Source organism: Spea bombifrons, chromosome 3 (genome assembly GCF_027358695.1).
Source record: "Spea bombifrons isolate aSpeBom1 chromosome 3, aSpeBom1.2.pri, whole genome shotgun sequence".
NCBI classification, from domain to species: domain Eukaryota; kingdom Metazoa; phylum Chordata; class Amphibia; order Anura; family Pelobatidae; genus Spea; species Spea bombifrons.
The window spans coordinates 90,088,329-90,109,964 of record NC_071089.1 but is presented as its reverse complement, the minus strand read 5'-3'; the positions used below and the strand labels follow the sequence as shown (position 1 = coordinate 90,109,964).

At 36.7% G+C, this 21,636-nt stretch overlaps 1 protein-coding gene across 3 annotated transcripts in view; it reads right to left on the bottom strand.

The window, feature by feature from the left end:
* The window catches only part of MECOM (MDS1 and EVI1 complex locus), a 193,363-nt gene extending 172,663 nt beyond the window's left edge, over nucleotides 1-20,700 (bottom strand). For all 3 annotated transcript variants that reach the window (XM_053458508.1, XM_053458506.1, XM_053458507.1), the window contains exon 1: nucleotides 20,337-20,700. In XM_053458508.1, the coding sequence (XP_053314483.1) occupies nucleotides 20,337-20,373 (37 nt within the window). In that variant the 5' untranslated portion in view covers nucleotides 20,374-20,700. The remainder of the gene's footprint in view (nucleotides 1-20,336) is intronic.
* Between the last annotated feature and the right edge of the window lie 936 nt (nucleotides 20,701-21,636).

The following is a 21,636-nucleotide window of genomic DNA, read 5'->3' as shown; positions in this document are numbered from 1 at the left end:
TAAAGGGAGGAGTAGGAGACAAAGGAGAACCGACTTCCTCAACCATTTGATTCGTACACCCATGCTCCAGCCAGCCTTCCAACTTTTACCCAAAAAACTATAAAAAAAAACCCAACAAGCTGAAGATAAAGGAACATGCCAGAGAGCCCTAAAATATTCATAGGGCAGGGCCCACCAGCCCCTAGTTAAGGCTCTACACAGGTTGATGGCCACTATATGTCTACTCATTGAGATTGACTATATTTACTAAAATGTGAGATAATATACAATATATACTGTAGACCCGTTAAAATACACTTAATTATGGTCACTTTTAAGTCAAACGTACAGCAATAAAACTGTTGCTCACATTTGTAACAAGTGCAGCCCCTCGTTTGGAAAGCGGCGGCTACGATTGCTGCATTCTTAACAGAGAATGTGAATCAGGTTTCTCGCTCGACAACAGAAACTTGTTAAACGATTACTGTGATTTATGTGATCACCATAAAACGGGCAATGGAAAGGTAGTTTGTTACAAATAAGTAAGAATAATACATTTTCTGTACCAAGCAAGTTGCTTCTATTATTGAAGCAATTTGTATGGATCCAGAATTTGTCCAATGTTCCATCACTGCTAAATCATTTTGCCTGTGCTGCATTCAGTTTATTAGAGTGTCTATTCCAGGTTTATTTATCTTAATTGCATTCGTGTTTATTGATTGAATGGAGAACACAGCACATGTGTAATTCTGCACTAAGATTCTGCTTGCCATCATATGAAGAGTGCACACAGGTCCGGCTTATTTCAGATTTCAATTCACTGCCATACACATTAAAAATGAATGTAAGCTTCAAGTATCTGCTGCTTACTCGGTTTAAGGGCACAGTGTGATAAAAGTATTCTCTTGTATGGTGTAAAAAGAAACCCCAAAACATTAGTCTCAAGGTACTCCTTTTTTGAAATTGTTAAAATAGGTACTCACCCACTTCCAACTTCCAGTTTTATGCTCATTTATGTTCCAATAATCCAGTCTGACGTGGAGATACCCATGCAGAGAAAGCTAAGGTTTGCAAACAAGAAAACTCCTGCTATGTATCTAGGCCATGAGGAGCAACATCAGATGGTGATCAGACAGCCTACCCAACTGGTAGAGTGTCACATAGTGCACAGTGCTATGAGGTATTCGAAAATTCACTTAATTGTATTTGGGTGCTACTAAAAGGTTGGAAAGGTCCCTTTTGGGTGACATAGGGGACACAATCCAGAAGACTTGTGGACAAGGGATGCTGTGGGTATCCCAGCATCTCTTGCTGAACATAGCATGAATAGTTAATGTATTCAGTTTGCACTCCCTTGGAATGATGCCAAGGATTATGTTGGTATCTTATTAAGAAAGATGGTTCATAAATAGAGATATATTTATACTGTCATTGCCCAAGTACTCGTAACACTTTAGTTATATCCACATAGACTAAGAAGATTAAGTGTGGGACATCTACAACACAAGGCATGGAAACAATAATGAATAATCATGATTATTTAATTTTCATTCTAGTGCATGAGACGTCTGTGTCTTACCCTCCGAGAAACTCCTTAGACCAGGATTCTTATTCTGTTAGCTACAGTATCAGTGTAGTAGGGTAAGAGTGGTAACTATTACTAACCTCCAATTGTGTTCCACATATAACCCCTGATATGTTTGTATCACCTTCTGTTGTAATTTTTTTTTTTCTGACATGCGATTTGAAATGCTTGTCTTCTGAAATAATATTCAGGTTACATTAACTTAGAGAAGGAAGAGAACTATAATCAATATCCATTGTTCACCAAAAAAAAAGCTCTTTAAAACCAATGGTTCCGTTCTAATGATGCAATTTTGTTTCTAATTTTAATACATGTGAGAATATAATAAAACAGATTTTTCATCATAAATTCCACTTAGGGGAAGATGGTATTTGTATCGCAGGATGTGCATTCTTGTTGAATGTTTTTGTAAATTGTTATCCCAAATATATTGTATACATTGTATACAGACATTTGGAGGTTTTTTTTTAAAGACCCACCTGTTTTAGAACATCCTTGGAATTAACAATGCAAGGAAACACCTTCGTAAGGCAAAAACTGTCAAATTTTTCCCAATTCATTTCATAACTATTTTAGTCTAAAGTTTATTAAAATTGTACAAATATTCCCACATTGTGTTGCTTTAGGCTATATACCCTACTTTTCTGAAGTAACGGTAACTTTGAGTGAAATTTAGGGAATTCCTAAATCCTTTATGACTAATGTAACAAGGTAGCAACAATTCTAGCAACAATTCTAGATTGGTAAGGAGCTAAGCAAAAGTATTTGTACAACTACACTTCTAATAATATATTTTAAGTGAAAATATCAGAATTCAATATTTAATATAGAGGATCAGTTGTCAAAATAATGCAGCACGTCCTTTAAAAGCACACATTACATATTAAGTGCGTCTTGTATTATGCACTAAAATGTGAATCTTTAAAAAGCATATATTTTTTTAATCTTGACCCTATCGGTCCATTTTTTAAATATATTTTTGCTGCGGTGGCACGGTTCTTGTGATGGTTTGTGGACCCAAAAGCATCCTTCCAGCGAGCAACCTAACTGATCACTGGTGCACTGGGGAGAATACAAATGATGGCTCCATCAGATAGCTTTAAGCTTGGATTCTACAGCACAGCTGGTGCGTGTCATGTTAATAGAATGGCGGAGCAAGACTTACTCAGAAAATAATACTTAACAAAGAACTGAATAAGAAGATAAAATAAAACTAACCCCTTGCGACCACAACCACTCCCTTCAAACTGTTATTTTTCCCATACATCACATTTTGCAACTTAGTATAATAAGGTGGGAATGCGCTGACACTGGAAAGAAACTGACACATTAACCATCCTGTTTACCTATTGTACAGCGCTCTGGAATATGATGGTGATATATAAAACTATAATAAATAATAATAAGTAAATGAATTCTATATGTCATTGAAATGCAACTCAGAAATCAAACATCTAATAGAAATCAAACTTTTGGCATATTCAATAACACATTTTAGAACTGATCCGCAAAACACCCAGGACAATTGCTCCTCCACGTTAGCTGATAAAATAAACCAAAATGTTTGGAAAATATTTTCCAGGAATTGAGAGGTTTACGCTCATGATCCCTTGTGAGTTTTTTTTTTTTTTTTATAAACCATGCGGCATACGTTCTATTCTTTGTAGAAAAGTTAAAGATTGACTTATAAAAACATCATCTATTTTGTGAAACTAATTTTCGTTATATGCTTGTGAAATGTCCCACCCATATATCATTGTGATTTGTCCCACTGATGTTTTTCAAAGTCTTTGTGTGTGACCGCTCGTGAAATAAGAGTTCTTCATCGCTGTCAATACATTGTGATGCTCTCTGAAAGCTCTCCTGGCTTGATCTATTTTGTGTTTGACCTTTAATGCTCATCAAATCAAAGCAGTTGACGCTCAGTTCAGTCGTGATCTGACAAGTGCCCAGGTCAGGAAGATGGAGAACCATAGCAATTTACCAAGCTACTTTTGTCTATTGTTTAACACCTTCTCAGTAGTTACTGGTATCTGGAGAGAAGCCATGTTTATCAAACTGTATTGATGTTTCTTTTCTACTGTGCAGTCAGATTAGACATCCATAAACAGTGTGATTACTCGGTTACCCACAGAAGTGGAATGGTTTGACTGTTAAATGGTTTGTAAAGACCTCATACACCAAGACTAAATGTGGTTTCCTCATTTATAGCTGACTGGGGGTGATGGGAATTGTAGCTGAAAATGTCTGGAGGAGCTTGTAGATAGTCTCTTAAACACAAACTGTGAATGATCACTAGATATAGTTACAAACTTCATTGTAAAATAAATAAATTGTTCTAAAACTTCTGTTACTGGTGCTGGCAAGTGTTTTTTCACTATCCTGCTACAATATATCTGGCTGTCTTTCTGAGAAGGTGGGCTGTAGCCGATGTACATATGGATGGGTTTACAATGTTGATCGTGTTGTATACATATATGTGGTTTTAAGCTATGAGTGTCTCTTTGTCTTCTTGGTGGTAATCATTGGTTTCATATGTATTCACGTAGGAGATGTAGCGTGAGGTAGTGTATGTCCAAAACAATGACAAAGTTGCCACTAAAGTCATGAAGTCCTTTATTACCGTAATTTACTTGGTCTTCTAGTTATAGGAAAATGTCCACAAAATCATACATCATCATTAAACTGTAAAGCCACACGTAACTTCAACCAACAAATATTCTGCCAATGATGGTAAGTGTTGTATTTACAAATTAGTATTTATAATACACTACTCAAGTGTTGGAAATGAGAAAATCTCATCGCCATAGGAGGGCCGGCAATATTTCGCCTGGGGCAAGTCCAGCAAAGCCTAGCAATTAAGTGGCCCAAAAACACTTGCCATCCAGCCCTGTCCAAAACACAGCGTAGGTTGTAAATGCTGCCTAAACTTGCCTGAACTATGGTGACTATATGTGAAATCACATATAAAATACCCCAAGCTACGGGGTGTGGCCCAAGATCATTAAATCAGAGCAATTCACTTGCCCCTGCTCCCCTTTGCTAGCCCTCCTCTGCTCATTACAGTGGGCATGTCTAAATTCTCATCAAACACTTTGCTTTATTATTTACTTAAATACGATTGTAGAAATTCAAACAAGTGACAGCACCCCATGAACATTACAAAGACTCCTGCCAGAGTATAATTCCCTTATGAATTTAATTAGCTAGAGAAAATGAAAGTCAATCTCAAGTTCACCAGGGCAACAAGAACATGTCCATTGTTTTGTTTCCCAATGAAAGTAAACTCACAGGAATGTTTGGGGCACACACAATGTGTTTTCATTTGGCTGACAAGTTACAGAGGTTCTGCTTATGTATGACATGTGGAAGGCTCTAAATAGGAATGAAATGTAATGACCATCAAGATAACGCTTAACCACAGATACCACGAAGAATGTCTGCTTCTCGTTACTTATACAGAGCTTGGTACTAATGCTTAACAAAACAGTGCTTTCCCATGCCAAACTCTGGACTCCTTCCAAGACATTCACATGCTGTGTTTGGATTCCAGCACCATCTCAACCTATTTGATATCTCCTTGTTTAATTAATGTGTGTACGTGTTTTACTGTGGACTGAAAACAGTAGTGCCATGCACTTGGGAAGTGGAAAAATATGGGTTGGCAGAGATCACTGTCTTCTGTCATTCATGGTTTTTATCACACGAGCCTGATCTGGAAGTCACGATGACATGGACAGAAATACAGAACATGCCAACATAAAGCATAATGCTAGATAAGGCTAGAGTGGCCTATGTATTCCTTGTCTTCTTTTATACTCATGATATGAATATTATCATTTGTTTATAAAGTGCCAACATGTCACATTGAGCTAAACAGTGTATTCCAAATAAATAGATAAACGGTGAATATTACTTGTAGTGGCCAACCTGCATAGGGGGTGACCAGGGCCAGTCCCTATGGGCAACAAACACACATTTCAGTATGGCCCTCCTTACCTCATCTTTCTGTAAGTCAAATAGTTACGTTATGGACTACTTCTGATATGATGTTTATGATATTGCGAGGAGCTTTAGGCATGTATAGAATGAGGACTAAGGTTATGGTGAACATATGACAAGGTTAAGGACTAAATAAACCTGAGATATCAGCTTCAGCTAAGTAAAAGCAGACTATATTTAGCCAAGTCAGAAGACAACATGTTTTACATTTTTATATGTTCCCTTTAATAACTTGCAGTATATATTGTTGTGGTGAATATATATTTGTGTTATTTATGTTATTATTTACTATGCTTGTAAGAACAGGGCTGTCTTCTCCTGCTGTTCCAGTAACGTTAACACGTATTAATGCAATTTTCGATTTTAATGTTTTTGTAAATTTGAATTGAATAGCTCTATGGACTCTTATGGTGTTAAGTATAATGTAATTACATTTTGTGGCTCTACTGCATCATATGTTTTATACAGAGGTAAATGTTTTAGGTGGGGTTAGATGTAAGGATATTCCTGATAATACTTGGTGTAATATATATATATATATATTCCCATAATTATCATGTGCAGTATGGAAAATATTAAAGAAATTGAAACCCCAACAACTCTTACAAAAACTCTTATCATTTAAATCTGACAGAAAAATATAATATTGAGCAAAAAAATGCAATTTATTTTGTTCTATTAAAGTAGAAACTGTATAGTACTAGTAGTATAAGGTTTTTATTTTATGACATTTTATTACAATTTATTTTATTCTTAAAGTAGAAGTCATATAGTAGTAGTAGCAGTAGTATAAGGTTATTATTTTATGACATTGTCTCTTTAAACCCTGACGATAAAAGTTGATCTTATTGAGTGATGTATAATTTAAACACAAGATGTAAATTTTGTTCCCAGTATCATTGTCCATGATCTAAAAAAAAGAATAAACAGATTCATATATTTCGTTTATTTTGGGCGCTAAAAAATATGAAGTTGAAGTATGAGGCTACGATCATCAATTTATGACAATTTATTTGTACATGAAACATGAGACTTCCTCCAATGATGAGAGGTTTTAGGACAAAATGCAAATGAATACGCCTTATGTCGGATATATTTATGTGATACGACGTTAGCCAACAACAAAATATTTCCACATGAGATTGTATCTATTTTTTTCTTCTTTTCGTAATTGTGATGATTAAGAACAGCTTAAAAATGTGACTGTTATTGAAAGGTCAGCTTTGTGACAGAGATTGCTGCTAGTTCCTCAGCTGACCTGAGTTTTTCTTAAAGGAGAGGTCAAATGAAAAAATGTAAAAAAAAATTGAATGTCTTAACGGGAACTGTCACCAACAGAGTTGCCACATAAAGTCAGCAGTACCAAAAGGGAAGGAATAATAAAGTAGATTCTGAAAGCTGGAAGTTAAGATGGCAGCTTTCATGGTGTATACATACTGTAACTTTCTAATATACAGAGATTTAGGTTTAAAAGGAATATAAGCTCCATTACATGGCTGTACTGCATTGAACGTGGGATTTGGAGAAGTGACCGTCAGTATTTAGCTGTTGTGTGGGAACTATAGCAGTAATGAAATGCCTGTTGGGTTTCTTGTTCTTCCTTTGACCTCCTCATAGATGCTTTTTTAATTTAATAATTTGGCGGAAGCTGATCATAAAGTATAATGTGATGATTTGCTTGAGGGTGAGCATTGTTTGTCCTTTACTCAGAGATATTATTTGGGACTCGTTGCTCTAAGGGGAAGGGAACAAAGACACAAAATTGGGCTGTTGACCACAATGCAGCAAAGAAGAATTAAATGAGGTTATGTTTTTCAAGAGAGCGCTAAAAACCCATAAACTGTGTTGCTTTCTCAGAGCTGCCTCAGTATATAAGCAGGGACTGGTGTTTGCTCAAAACACTGTTTTAAAATGGTAATTCGCCTTTAAGACATATGTCCCAAGTGTCTCAGTTTTTGCAGAATAGTCCAAGTTTCTGGGCGTTATGAGGATCATGGACCAGTTGGGGAAATCCTCTGATCCCCCAGCGAGCAGCACAGACCTCCATCTCACCTCTTATACGGCCACCTTGTGAACCTCTGAAGCTGTAAGCCCTGAGGTTCCTCTTCAGGCTTCTGGCCATGCCTACTCCCTGCCTCTCGCTGATTTGAACAAATGAAATGTTGGGGGCTATGCCTTTAAGGGCACCAGTTTTCAAAGTGAGCCAAGAGTGCTACTACTATTGCAAAATGTCCCAGCATTACTTGTGACGGGGCATGATAGAGGCATGAATAAATTACTTATTGATATATATTTATGTAATTGACTAGGGTATTTAATTAACAATTTCATTTCTTAACACATTTCTGTTTCTTTTAAACATAATTATATGACTTTTAAAGAGATTAAAACCAAGGGAGGAAAGAGGGATTGGTGTCCCAAAGAGGGTCGGTCCCTACTAAACAGGGACATTTGGAAGGTCTTCTTTAGCTCTGCAATAAGGACCAGAGGTGGGCATGTCCAGGGGCAGGAGGGGCAACTGCCACCTGGCTGGCCTAAATTCTCTCTTGAACCAACCCGCTCACAGAGGTGGGAACGCAATAAGGTCAGGTGTGAGATGTGACAGAGTTAGGGGAGGTGTAGTACGGTGAATATGTGTACGTGTGCGTTAGAGCGAGTTTGTGTGACCACAAGGTGCCAGCCCTCTCTTGATAGGGATGGTGGCAGTGGAGGTAACACCAGTCGTACAGCAAGGTCTTTCCCTAGGTCAGGTTAGTTTGTTGGAATCAAGAAGGATTTTTTCCCCTTTTTGAGACACGGTTGGAAATTGCTTTAATGAAGGTTACTTGCCTTCTTCTGGATCAACAGCAAGATTAAACATGATGGACTTCTTTCAACCTAAATTACTATGTTGTGTTACTCTGTAAATCATGATGGGAGCTGATTGCATTCAGAGTGCTAGGCTAGGAACCTGAATTCTGTCACAACAACATAAATTCACTAGGAGGAGAAATATTTGTATATCTTATAGTACAAGTGGACCTTTTCAGGTGATATAGGCCAGTATCAATGTGTTCTTTCCATTAAAACCTCAATTAAGTTACGGTGTAGATTTGAAAAATTGTGTGAACGAATGTATTACAGAGTTATCATACGATACATTTAATGTATAGTCATTTGTATCCAAGAACTTTAATGTCTATATGGATAAGAGTGTATAGTGTCATTATAGGTTTGTCCATTATTTACGAAGGCCCACATCTCCACATTTGGCTAAGCACTTGTGAGGGTGATATCTGTATATATCAATTACTTCACGGGTAAATAAAAGATACTGGGCTCTGAAATAGCCCGGGAGTTCACAAAGCACCGGGAGAAAAGCGATTTAAAACAGAAATCCCACTATGGCAAGGCAGGTGCATCTTCTGGCACTCCAGATGTAATGGAGCAAAAAAAATTAGAGATTACTTGTCTTGGACAAGATGTTATCTAGAAGTGTTGTTATGCCTTAATCCTTTTATCACTAGTAAGAAATAACTTGTATATATAATAACTTCATGTTATCCTGATATCATGTTTTGCCTAATCTCTTGCATTTGCACAGTGTTTCATTCTAATTTCTCTGTAATGCATTTGTTACTCATATGAACTCCTTGAAGAAAGCTTTAGGTAGGGCAATGTCCATTTCAGAATTTTTTTTTTTTAAATGCTGGTTTAGGACAAATACTATGTGATGATCTTCTCATTAGGATGCAAACATTTTTTTTCATCTAACATAAAATTCATATTGAAATTGAAGATGACTTTTTAAATTAATTAATTAATCAATCACCAATTTCACCAATGTCTCCAGGTCAATTTTCAGTTCTCCCCTCTTGCAGGATTTTCTTAGATGAGCAAGATGGTTAATCATTAAAGTGGTATGCGTTTTTTCTTTCATTTTTTAAGGCCAAATTATGTGAGGAGATCCTGAAAACCCATTTTTGGGGGGGAAAGTCTAGACAATGGATCCATCCCTGGTAGTTGGCAATCCCTATTGGAAATTCTAGGCTTTAAATGGACTGTGACTGATTAAGATCTGCGTCTTATATAAGGAAAAGGACAAATTCTATTTTTCTGTGACTTAGGTGACTGGTTGACTTACGTTCAACTATTTATGTAACTGAGTAAGCATTCAAGAAAGGCATCAACTCAATTTAATTTATAAATAATTTTTTTTATGTTTGCAAACATTGTGATTTTTAGGGCTATGGAATACTGTGAAACCAGACACCCTTAACACCTAGACAAGAGGGACACCAGAGAACGAAGATGAGGGGATTTTGATGCCATTGAAGGTCTATCCATCTTAAAGAGTAAGAATTGGTAGGTATGCATAAATAGTCTATGGTCAAATGCAAGCAATGTTGAGAGTCCACTCCAACTGGATCTTTGGGTGTTTTATCTGTTTGTTCTGAATTTTAAATAATTATGCTGCTGGATGTTCACCTTCTTGAAGATAACTATTGATTAACATTATCTTTAAATAGCTCATCAATACATTTACCACCTTTTAAAAGGTCCAATCAATTAACCCTTTTAAGTCCTGCTTATAATGAATTAAAGCAGTTACAGCTGACTTGTGTCCTTTTAAAACAATGCTAATGTAATCTAGTAAAATGATTCTCTGACAGCTTTATGTGAGTATGGATTCCAGCAGCTATAAGGTGTGCAATATCAATAATTTATATTTACTAACAGTGCAGTAAATGTAAATGCATGAAATAAAGTCATTATGGAAATCTTACTTAGAAAAATAGCAAAATACACTTTAATTAATAAGTATCAAAAGCTGTTAACTTTACTATTATTTAAATGTAGGTTAAATTGACAATAAAAAAAGCAAAAAAAAAATAAATGTTTAAAAAACTGTGCATATAGAAAAAAGCATGATGTAATTGTATAAAATTGATAGACAATTTGGCTAAAAATCTAATTCCCCATAATGCATTGCCAGCATCAACGGTGCCAAAGGGGTTAAGACTGTACATCTTGTAAACACAAAAGCATGACTTTTGGAATAAAATTGGTTCAAAGATTATAAGAGTAAATCAGAAGAAAATTCAATGAATATTGATTTCTACTGACTGGCCTACAAAAGGTATTACAATTTTGCATTGTCATAAATATAGTTTGAGGCTGTAAATACGAAGCGTACTAGTGAATTTACAATACCACAGTAACTATAAAACAACATTATTCAGAATATAGTCTTTGGATATTTCATGCAGGGTGGATAACCAGAATATTTGTATGAAACTCAATCATAGATGGGTATATATCTTTCCTGTTTAAGTAACAATGAAAAGGGAAAAATCAATTGATGTTGTAAATAGTTATTAGGGGGAAAAATGCACTTCTAAGTAAGTTCCATTAGTGATATGACAGAGAGGAGGAGAATTAATTTACATTATATGAGCAGTGTTTCCTAACTCTAACCTACAAATCAAATCCTAACAATCTTCTCCAAATATATATATAATCTCATTAATATACTTTGCATATTTGCTTTCTGGAAATACAATGACAATATTTATGGAGAAATTCTATATTTGAATGAGCGTGTGCGGAATATCAAATTCAAGGTTGGGTAAAGGTTGGGTAAAGTGTGCAATGAAAAAAGTAATAACGCTAATAATTCTGTATGTCTTTCAAGAATTATAGGTAATCTATTGATGCACAGCGTGCATATATAATGCAAACTCGCTGTGAACGTAAGACAATTTGTCTCAACACAAGACTTTATGGCAAGGTTCAGAAACATCAGTTTGAGGGTTCACAATGCCAGCAATACAGTTAGACAACGCTACCTAAAGAAATCCTAAAAGTCCAGACTTTGTGGTGAGCCATGTTTGATAGTCCTGCTTCATGTAGACACAGATGTTGGCCATATAAAAAGTACCATTTGCATTCCTCATTAAAAGTATATGCCCTTTAGGATGCTTACAAAACCATGGGCAAAAATAAGCATTAATGGTGTCAACAACTCACCCCTCTAGGCCTTTGATTGCCTCTATGGGTCTTGACTGTGGAAAATCTCGACCATTTTCCTTGTGTGCGTCAATGAATGTGAAGTGTGTGTCTTTGTGTCAGTCCCTGTGATGTATAGTTATTTATTTAATAAACAGAATTATGGAACATGCTCTGTTATAAGAACTATAGCTGAAGAGTTCTCCAATGTAATGATTATCCCATCATAACTTCAATTACAAGCATTTCCATGAGCTGCCGCGGCTTACTGGTACCTTAATATTAAAACCAGTTGTTTGTTGGAAGGTCCAAAGCAAAGAAATAGTTTGTGGAATCAAAGATATTTTTAAATAAACAATAAAGCTCTATTCTGGGATTGTTTCTTTTATCTCACGTTCTTCTTTATTTTATTGCTATCCAAAGGCTGCTATCAATTCAGACATAAAATTACATTATGGAAGTATTATTGGTATGTCAGTCACGAGTAAATGAAGGGTGAAATAAGGTTAACTTTATGTATTTTCATAAGGAAAATGTTCTTCTGAATGATCAGCATTATGATGCCATAATAGATCACCAGATGACCAATCAACGTTAAGTAGCCCTTTGACAAACGTCGATCATCCTGCCGGGAATGTACACTGCATTTTGTTTTCAATTTTAAAATTTAAAAATTTACAAAACTCTAATGGGAAATACATTTTGTACCTAATGTTTTTATTAATGTTAATTGCTGCTAAAAATTAGGACTGTTAAATTAATTAATACATTTTTTTAATTGTTAATATATTTGAAGTTAAACTTTCTGGAGAGTTCCAATAAAACTCCAATTGGGTTTCTTGTCAGGACCCACGGCGGGGTCCTCGCCGGCGGCACTTACCCGCTCCGGGTAAACGGTCCCGCGGCTCGGCTGTGCCGTCCTCGTCAGCCGGCCGCATGGTGGTTTCTAAGCGCGCGCGCGCGCCCCCCCACATAACTTTATGTGTTCCCTGCCGCTGCCGGCAGGGAACACGCGCGAGTGACGTCACGTCTATGGGCGTGGCGATCACTGGCGGGAAGTTTAAAAACTGAGCACTGAAACTCATTCAGTGCTCAGTTATTGTGCCTTATACCGTGTATTGCTGTTATTTCCTGATTTACCTACTCGTGTACCAGACCCCGGCTATTCCTGACGTGCCTTCTCGTGTACCAGACCCCGGCTATTCCTGAGCTCACGCCTCACATTTCTTTGGGTTTCTGCAGTTACAACAAGAGTCAGATAAGAAATGTGAAATTTTATGCTCACGCAAGTATACCTGAATATCTTGTGACCTTCCTATGTTTTTGTGAACCCTCCTGCACAAACACAAACCCCTGCAGAAATTGTGCTGAAACTTCAAATATCTGCTTGTTGACTCACTCTACGTCATTGCGTATATTTCCATGGTGTCTGCATTGGTATGTTCCCCTTTTTAAAATATGGGTAATAGTTTTCACCCTCTAGCGGCAAACAGTTTAATGTCCTCAACGTTAGATGTGTACTATTAACTAAACAATGAGATGTTGGTGCCACCTTATGCTGTGCCACCCGTCACTTTATAGCAAAGTCTATGAAATACTGAATGATGGGGTGAAAAAGGCCCCTCATCCTCTTTCAATACAACCCACCTAGAGACTTATATGGGCCCATCAATATGCAACAAACCCTTTGGCAAATGGGAAACATAAGAGCAAAATGTGGCATGTAGGCAGAGACATGGGTCATTTGGGGTACTAGAAACCCATGGACCAGCCTTGATGCTTTGTCAATTTGGTGTCCCACCAAAGAGGAATGCATTGTAAAGTACTTTGTGAGTGATAACCATTCTTTAAAAGGTGGTTTTTTAAATAAATAAATAAATACTTACGTGAAGCTGCAGCTCCAGAATGCCTCCTCTATAGTCTCACAATTCTCACCACTTTAGCAGCCAATGAGTGGAAGGAAAGTGGTCCCATTAAAATCAATGGGAGAGCTTTTGGCACATTGAGTAAGGTATTAGACACCCCCCCACACACACGCAGTGTTAACCCCGGGCCAATCTTGCAGCTGACTGATGGTAAGTATACCATGTGTCAAGAGATCTCTCCTGCATGACGTCTCTTGATTATCATATACAATAAAGTGTGATGGCTGGAGTGTACCTTTAAGGCAGCTCTATGTGTTCTTTATTTTCTGTATATTCTTTAGGTTTGTAAGGGATCCTACTTATAACTTACCGATAAATCGAATGTGCTACTCAGACAATTCATCTTCGGTTCTTTAGTGAATTTATTTAATCAGAATGAATTTACTGTGAGTTTCTCTCCCTCCCATCACTTCCATTCATATTTACTTTTTGGAAATTGAAATGGTCAGAAATAGTGGTACTGGTAACTGCTTGGTCAATGTCTCACTCCCATGAGATGCTTTGTTTCTTTGTGTAGGTCCCCTGGGATCCATCATTAACTGGGAGGCCTTACATGTCAAGTATACGCACCAGTTACAATTATCAGTATGTGGTTACTCCTGAGTCTGACAGGATAAATGGATCAGTATGGGAAAACATACATAAGCTATTAAAAGTTCATCACAAATTTCATTAGTATGGCCTCCTAGTCATCACCTCTACCATGCTAGCCTACATTTTGCCTGTTAGCGGCAAAAGGGTGAGGTGGGACCTCAGAGGAGAAATGTCACAGGAATGAGTAATCTAAAAATAATGTTCTCATTCAGGAATTATTTGCCCCTACCGCATATGGCTTATACATCATGCACCAATTATATTACTAGCAGTGATGAGCTAGGACAGCACCTCTGTTTCTATGCTTTTATTTAAAGGCAATTAAGAGTTTTGGATGTTCCTTTTACAGCAGCTTTGTACATATGTGTCATTCCTACTTTTACATTAAAGAAAACCAATTATATTATAATACTTCCAATTCTGTTACAGCTGTATAAACATTATGACAAATGTTACAGACAGTGTAGCAATGAAGCCAACAGTGCCATGATATAAGCAAACAACCATATTAGCTACACAACACTCCAGTGGTGCCATGCTAAGAGAACACAACGGCCATAGTGGCTACACAACAAGGGGGATCTAAATTCCATGATGTGTTGGTTTAAAGCTACCAGTTTAAATGAGAGCATCCATTCAGCACAAGGGGGCATATTGGGGGCTTCTAATTCCCCTTTCAGACATGCTGAACATGCTTCAGGTAGAGCATCTGCTGGCTTAACACAATACTACATAATTCACTTCGTTTGTAATAGCACTTATTGCCAGGTCCAATTTCCCTAATACCTCTCAAACAAAGTAAAAACATACAGGACTGTTTTAGTATCCCCCACACTTTGCACGATTTAGCCTATGAGTGTTATCATAGTATTTGCTCCCTTCAACAGCACAACATAACATTTATGCTACCTTTTTCTAAAGAAACATGAGTCAAGTATCTATTAGAGGAACATAGATTGTGAAGGCAGAAACGAACCAGATGGCCCATCTTTTATGCACTTATAGAAATGTACTTATTTATTCCTGAATATAGCTTTTTACACCACCCACTTTCTTCAGTTACTTTACTTTTTGCCTTTACTACTACTACTGGAAGGTAATTCCACATATCTACTACAATTTGTATAAAGCAGAATTATCTTTTCTATTATATAGGAATTTCATCTTCTAACACAAAATAGTTGTACTCTTCTTTCATTACAACTTTCTTGAACTTTAATACCTTTCTAATATAAAGGTCTATAAGCCTTTCCTGGTAAGTTTTGTAACATTTTCTTCTTTGAATTCTCTATAATTTAGGTATGTCCTTCTTTAGCCACAGCCTCCAAATGGGGACACAGCATTCTAAATGAGGACCCAACAATGATCTATAATGTAGTGTTAGTACATTCTTTTTCCTACTACCGACACCTCTTCCTAAATAACCTATTATCCTACTGAGTTTTCCAGCTGCTTCACTACAATACCTGTTCACTTTCAATCATCCAAAATGCCCAGTAAAATAATGTAGACAAACATTTTGTATATCCTAAATGCATTATTTTACACTTGGTCACGTTAAACATTATACCCCAAATGAAATTTGTCCATCCATAGATGATGCTACTATAAAAGAGTGCCTATATGGACCCCTGTCGCACACCCAGAGTGACTGAGTAAAAGATTAATCATAATATAACATATATGTATTAAAAAATATAATCTGTATTATTTTGTAGATTTTTGTAGAACTCGCTTGTTGGAAATGGCCCATCAAATATTTGTTTTGTATTTAAAAATGAATGTCTACTTTGTAAGAGTAGTTATTGTATTCTGCACAGCTGATGTATTGTAGGATCTGTCGCCCTTTACTATGACCAGGGTTGGATGAAGGTTATGAGAGTTGTATTACAACACCATGTGTAAAGCCACAAATTGACCACTCCTACCCTTTTATGGCAAAATAAGTGGAGGTTCCTCCAAGTGTCCAAGTGCCCAGATGATTGAGGCTATGCAGGGCACATACTGAAGTAACAGCGAACACATGGGCCTTCTAGAAATGATTAATTCTTAACTGACTCTGTGAACCAGCTTTGTTTCTAGTTATGATTAGATATCATGTCACACAGAGCCCTCCAGAAGAGCCATGTGGTTCTTCAGAATCATTATACTGTGCAGAGATCAGATGCCTTCAAATGTTTTCTGCTCAGCTTCTATTTATTTATAGAGCAAGACAGGCTTCAGACCTGTAATGAGATGCTGTAGTTTTTTAAGGAGGTAAAATAATTTTCAAACACAGACACACAATGAGTTTATTTATTTAGAAAGTTGTTAAATAGAGTCTGGGAATTCAAATATTCAATGTTGACATTGTGCAGAACTGGCCACAAGCCAAACTCAACTTTGTACAGGTCTCTTGAGACACCCAATGAACTTGGAATGTGGTCCTTTCTCCTCCCACTTTGCTAAATAGGTAAAAGTAATTAATTATGGGTAAAACAGTATCTGGGCCATAATCAAGTAATGGGATCCTGTACTAGAGAACTACAAAGGTTTCTAAGTGTGTTTAGCTGTAAATGCAAGAACCCATGTAGTAATGCCTGACTTCAGTAATGGATTTTATAAACAGACCCTTCTTTCTTCTGAAACATGGTATCACACATGACAAAGGCAGGTTTTTTGTTCATTTCCACAGATATAACGGGTTCAACATATCACACCTCTACAGAATCAGAATATTAATATGTTTGATGCCAATCGGGCATGCAAAACTCTCTGGCATTGGTAAGGTTGGCTTGATGAGTGAGAAAGATTTGTTTAAAGAATTTACTATTTAAATCACTGGTGATTACTGCCCAAAATAAAGAATTATTTAAGAAATACTTAAGAAACACTTCCAAATGCAGTGGAAATCTACCAAAATAAATGGTTTTACATGCAAAACCAACTATGGAGGATTAGCAGGGTATTGGAGGTCTGCCTAAAATAGTCTAATATGTAACAGGGACAGTCCATAAGGACCAATTCCTAGTGTAACAATAATAAACTGGTCATATATATATAGTGCTGTGGACTACGCAAAACACCAGGATCCAGGGAAATCTATACCTTGAAAGCATTGTTGTGTGTACAGATGTGTTCTGTTATACTGCAGTATGAAGAGGGTGATGGAAACTGGTTCCTTGTGTTGCAGAATGAGGTCTGCACTAAATCTGCTGCTGTAATGGATGCTGTTTATAAGATAGTTGACGTCTATGACTTGGATAATGTATTGACTTGAAAGAATGGATACATTGTGTTATTGTGGACCCATTTCCTAGAGTCCAATATGAAGCAAATCTACATTCCAGCCAAATTATTCTCTACAAAGTATCTTTAGGTGCAGCCCATTAGTTACATAATCAGCTTCCTTCACTTTCAGATAGAAACACAAAAATTTATGAAGAAGAGCCAACTTTCAGAAATTTTAGGGGTTCTAAAGTTGTTTTTTTTAATAAACTCTTATTAGCATAGCATGTGTCTAGATTTCTAATTATATTTGTTTATCAAAATGTATTATTATTATCCATGTTGTCAGATGTGATTGTAGGGGTTGGTTTATCATTATATCCCCTTGCTATGAATGATATCTGTGTGATTTGCTCTTACACACACATGTTAAAATCTGATACAAGGGGTATTTGATCCTAATATAAATACAGTTTGGCCTGAATATTAGCTCTCTGCCAAATGAAATCCAGAATCCCTGAGAGCTAATGGCAAAGTGATAGCAAATAAACAGTGTGAGGCTGGCAGGGTTTCACAAATCCGAATGGGCTATTAAACAGGAACATAAACTTGCCTGGGCATTTTAAACTGTGGACACAGGCAGGCAGTATGCACAGTAAAGCGGCTGTAACCTGGGAATGTGTGATTTAATAATGTCACATGTTGGGGACATGGGGTTCATATACCTAGACTGCACCAAAATGCCTGTAAACTGGGAGTGCTAAAGTGATAAACTAACAAGGGCTGCCCATTTATCTGGACAGAGATAAACTGGTCCCATTTGGGCTGGCCACACATATTTCATAAATAAATATAAATAAATATATATATATATATAATTATATATATGTGTGTGTGTGTATGTATGCATATATATATATATATATATAATAATTATACAGTCAAAACAGAAAATTGGACAGTAATACACCTAATGATGTAGTGGTTGGGCACTAGTAATACTAATTGAAATACCAGCACAGCTTTAGGTACAGGACGTATATAATGATTTATTATGTTTGTTACAGAATCTTGCCAATCTTGGCAAAGAAAATGTTATCATGTGTAATATATATATATATATATATATATACTGTGTATATATGCCTATGTCTTGAACAGGGGGGGCGTGAATGGTTATGCTGTGTGAGTTGGACCAGATTCTCACCCTGTGCATTGTTGCCCTGATTACTGATATGACAATTAGTGGTTAATATGGCATTGAAAGGGTCTTTCTCCGCACTATGTGAATGAATGAGCCCATACCTTCTTCACATAACTGCACAGGAAGAAAAGCTCCTGCACAGAGCCGGTTGATTGATTGAATTACTGGGGTCACTAACAACCCCCCTGGATGTGACAGCTAAATTCACCAAAAAAGGAAGGATATTTCACTATTCAACAACCTAAAACTCCCGATCAATTTCCGATATTGGTGCCCATCAGGAAAACCTTCATAAAGATAACATCCACTACAAACTATTTACACACAAATAAAGCTTACCAATCACACGAGCTGTGGAAAAAAATGTATCTGCAATTGCCCCATATACACAACAATAGTGTATAATTTATTTACAGAACAATACAATTAATTTATAGAAAAACATAGATTATATATTGTTTTTAAAATATATGTTAACAAACAATACAAATCGTCGGGAATAATATAAATAAACACACTCACAATTGTCACTTTGTTAGTTGCTTAAACATATTAACCAAAATCGTATTAACTATCGAGAATATTTTCCAAATAATAAATTGCTTATATGATTTAGGACACGCTATAATTAATAATTATATACGCCATTTGTCTAGCGCTAATTACAATTTAACATTTTTTTGGATAAAAGTACACCCTTATCCTGTGGTTTTTATTAAGCAGGGAAACCGACACAAATTATTTAAAGTAATATTTTATCGTTTTTTTTTTTTTACGGTAATCTAGAATTCTGACCGATAACTGCATTAAATCTGGAATACAAATTACACTAATTTACAACAAGTTTGTTTTTTAATTATCTGTTTCAAATAGGACGAAAATAAAGAAATCGCCAGACTTGGGATAATCGATTTGCTTTTTAACATTAAATATCATTTGGAGAGGAAAAACTGCACGATTTATTTCTTTAAACAAGTTTTGGTAAAGAATACAAAATATCACATTGTTAAAGTATTAACTGCTACTCCAAGACTGGGAACGAATAGAGGATATATATTTTATATTATATTATATTATTTTATATATATAAACAGTCACTTTTAAGCTAAAATGTTCAGTAGACAGTTTTATCGATGTGTTTTAAGATATGTATGTATATATAAATTATATCTATATACATAGTACTTGCTCCTGTTTACTAATTTATATATAATTTGTATATAAACTAATGTAGTGCAAAATCCTGAAAAGACTGATGCTGATTCAATTCTTCACATGATACATTTTAAAAAAAAACAACAACAAAAAAACAACGTTAACTAAAGGTAGCCTTCAAATTATAATAATTAAAGGGTGGCATCCTTTCCTATGCTGTCCTCGTATAACTCTAGTCTGAAGGGGTTAATAAAGGGTGAGCTGGATCTGAGCCTGTCCTGTTGAAGCCGGTGCTGTATGCCGCTGCCTATCTCACAGCGCCCACTAGCGGCCGTTCGCTAAACCTGCATGCTCAGTCTTGCTTTTGCACCCACAGCGCAGCAACATGAACTTTCCCAAAGTCCTGCCTGCCTCATGCCTCTGCTGCCCCGCACTGCAGCCAACCCCACCAACCTGGACGTGCTACAGCAGCTCTCCAGCCTCACAGATGCCCCTAGATTAGTGCATCCTCCCACTTGTCAGTGATTTTTTTGTGCAGCCATGGTGTGTGAGTAGCCCCCTGCTTGGAGCCCTGTCCATGACCAGCAGTGCAGAGGAATGCAGGTTTGTCTGGATGTGAAAAGCCCAAAGCCCTACAGATCAGAGCCCTGTGCAAGATGGCAGATAGAAATGCCATAGAAAGGCACATTGCACCTACTTGTGGCCAGCTTCCTCGCCCTGCCTTTGGATCTCATGGTGGCAGCTGTGCGGCGGTGGCTTGCTTGGGATATCTCTTGGATCTTTTCCTTTTTTTTCTTTTTCTCTCTCTCTCTTTCACTCTCTCAATCCCCTTCTCATTCCGGACTCGCTATCTCCCCAGCATTGTCAGTTCAGACACCTTCGCGCATGCGCTCTTCATCTCAATCGCTCTTTGCCAAAAAAAGTTTGCTGCGATTTATCATTGTGATTTGGGATCTTGTCACACGGAGCTCTCCCTCCGAGCTTTCCAGAGACACCGACCTCCGGACCAGCCCGTCTATCCCAGCCTCCTATACACAGAATGCCACACAGCCGGCTGCCTTACACATACAGCTCCTCCTTTAACCCTTTGGGGGACATGTATAGTTTTCAAAGGGTTAACACTCTTACCGATTCTTGCCCAAATAATCAATTTCTCGATCTAGAAACCATTTAACTCCATATTCTACCCTTTCCAGACATTAACATGGGGAGGGGATTCTTACGGATATTATATGATAAAATGTTCTTTTATTGAAACTAAAACCAGATGATTGGTGATGAAAAAAAATCTTTTCATCCCCCTTTTTGTCAGATACCCCGCTCCCCTGTCATACTGTCCATCATCGGGATGGGGACGTTACTCGTTAAACTAATACCCCTCGTTGGGTGTCCGTCGAACAGGTTGCTTTATCGGAAAGTGAAATTGTGTGTTTTAGAATATGACGTCACAGCATTAAAATGTGCGTTATTATTACCGGTATTAACCCGTGCACTGCCGGCCGCAACACCCGATCATTTTGCCAAATGTGTACTTTATCGATCATTAATATCAATTGTACATCACATTACCAACACATCACCCTCAATTGTGGATTTATTTATTTTAATATTATTTATTATTTATCTACTTATCTATATAGCATCACGTTCATCGTATTTATTGTATGTATACAAGTATATATATATAAATATATATATATATATATATATATATATATATATATATATATATATATATATATATATATAGACATCGGCATCTGTGCACATGTGTTTGTGTTGTTTTGCTACATGGGGTGAGTCATTATTGCTGTTCTTTACTTTTGATTGTAAAATCTAATTTTCCTCCGCAATTTCTGCATCTGCTTACATTGTTCTTGTCCTTTGTACAGCGCTACGGAATCTGTTGACGTTATACAAATAAAAGATGATAATGATAATAATAATACCGTTAATCCATATAACCCCCAGAAATGGTTATTCTCGGGAAGAAATGG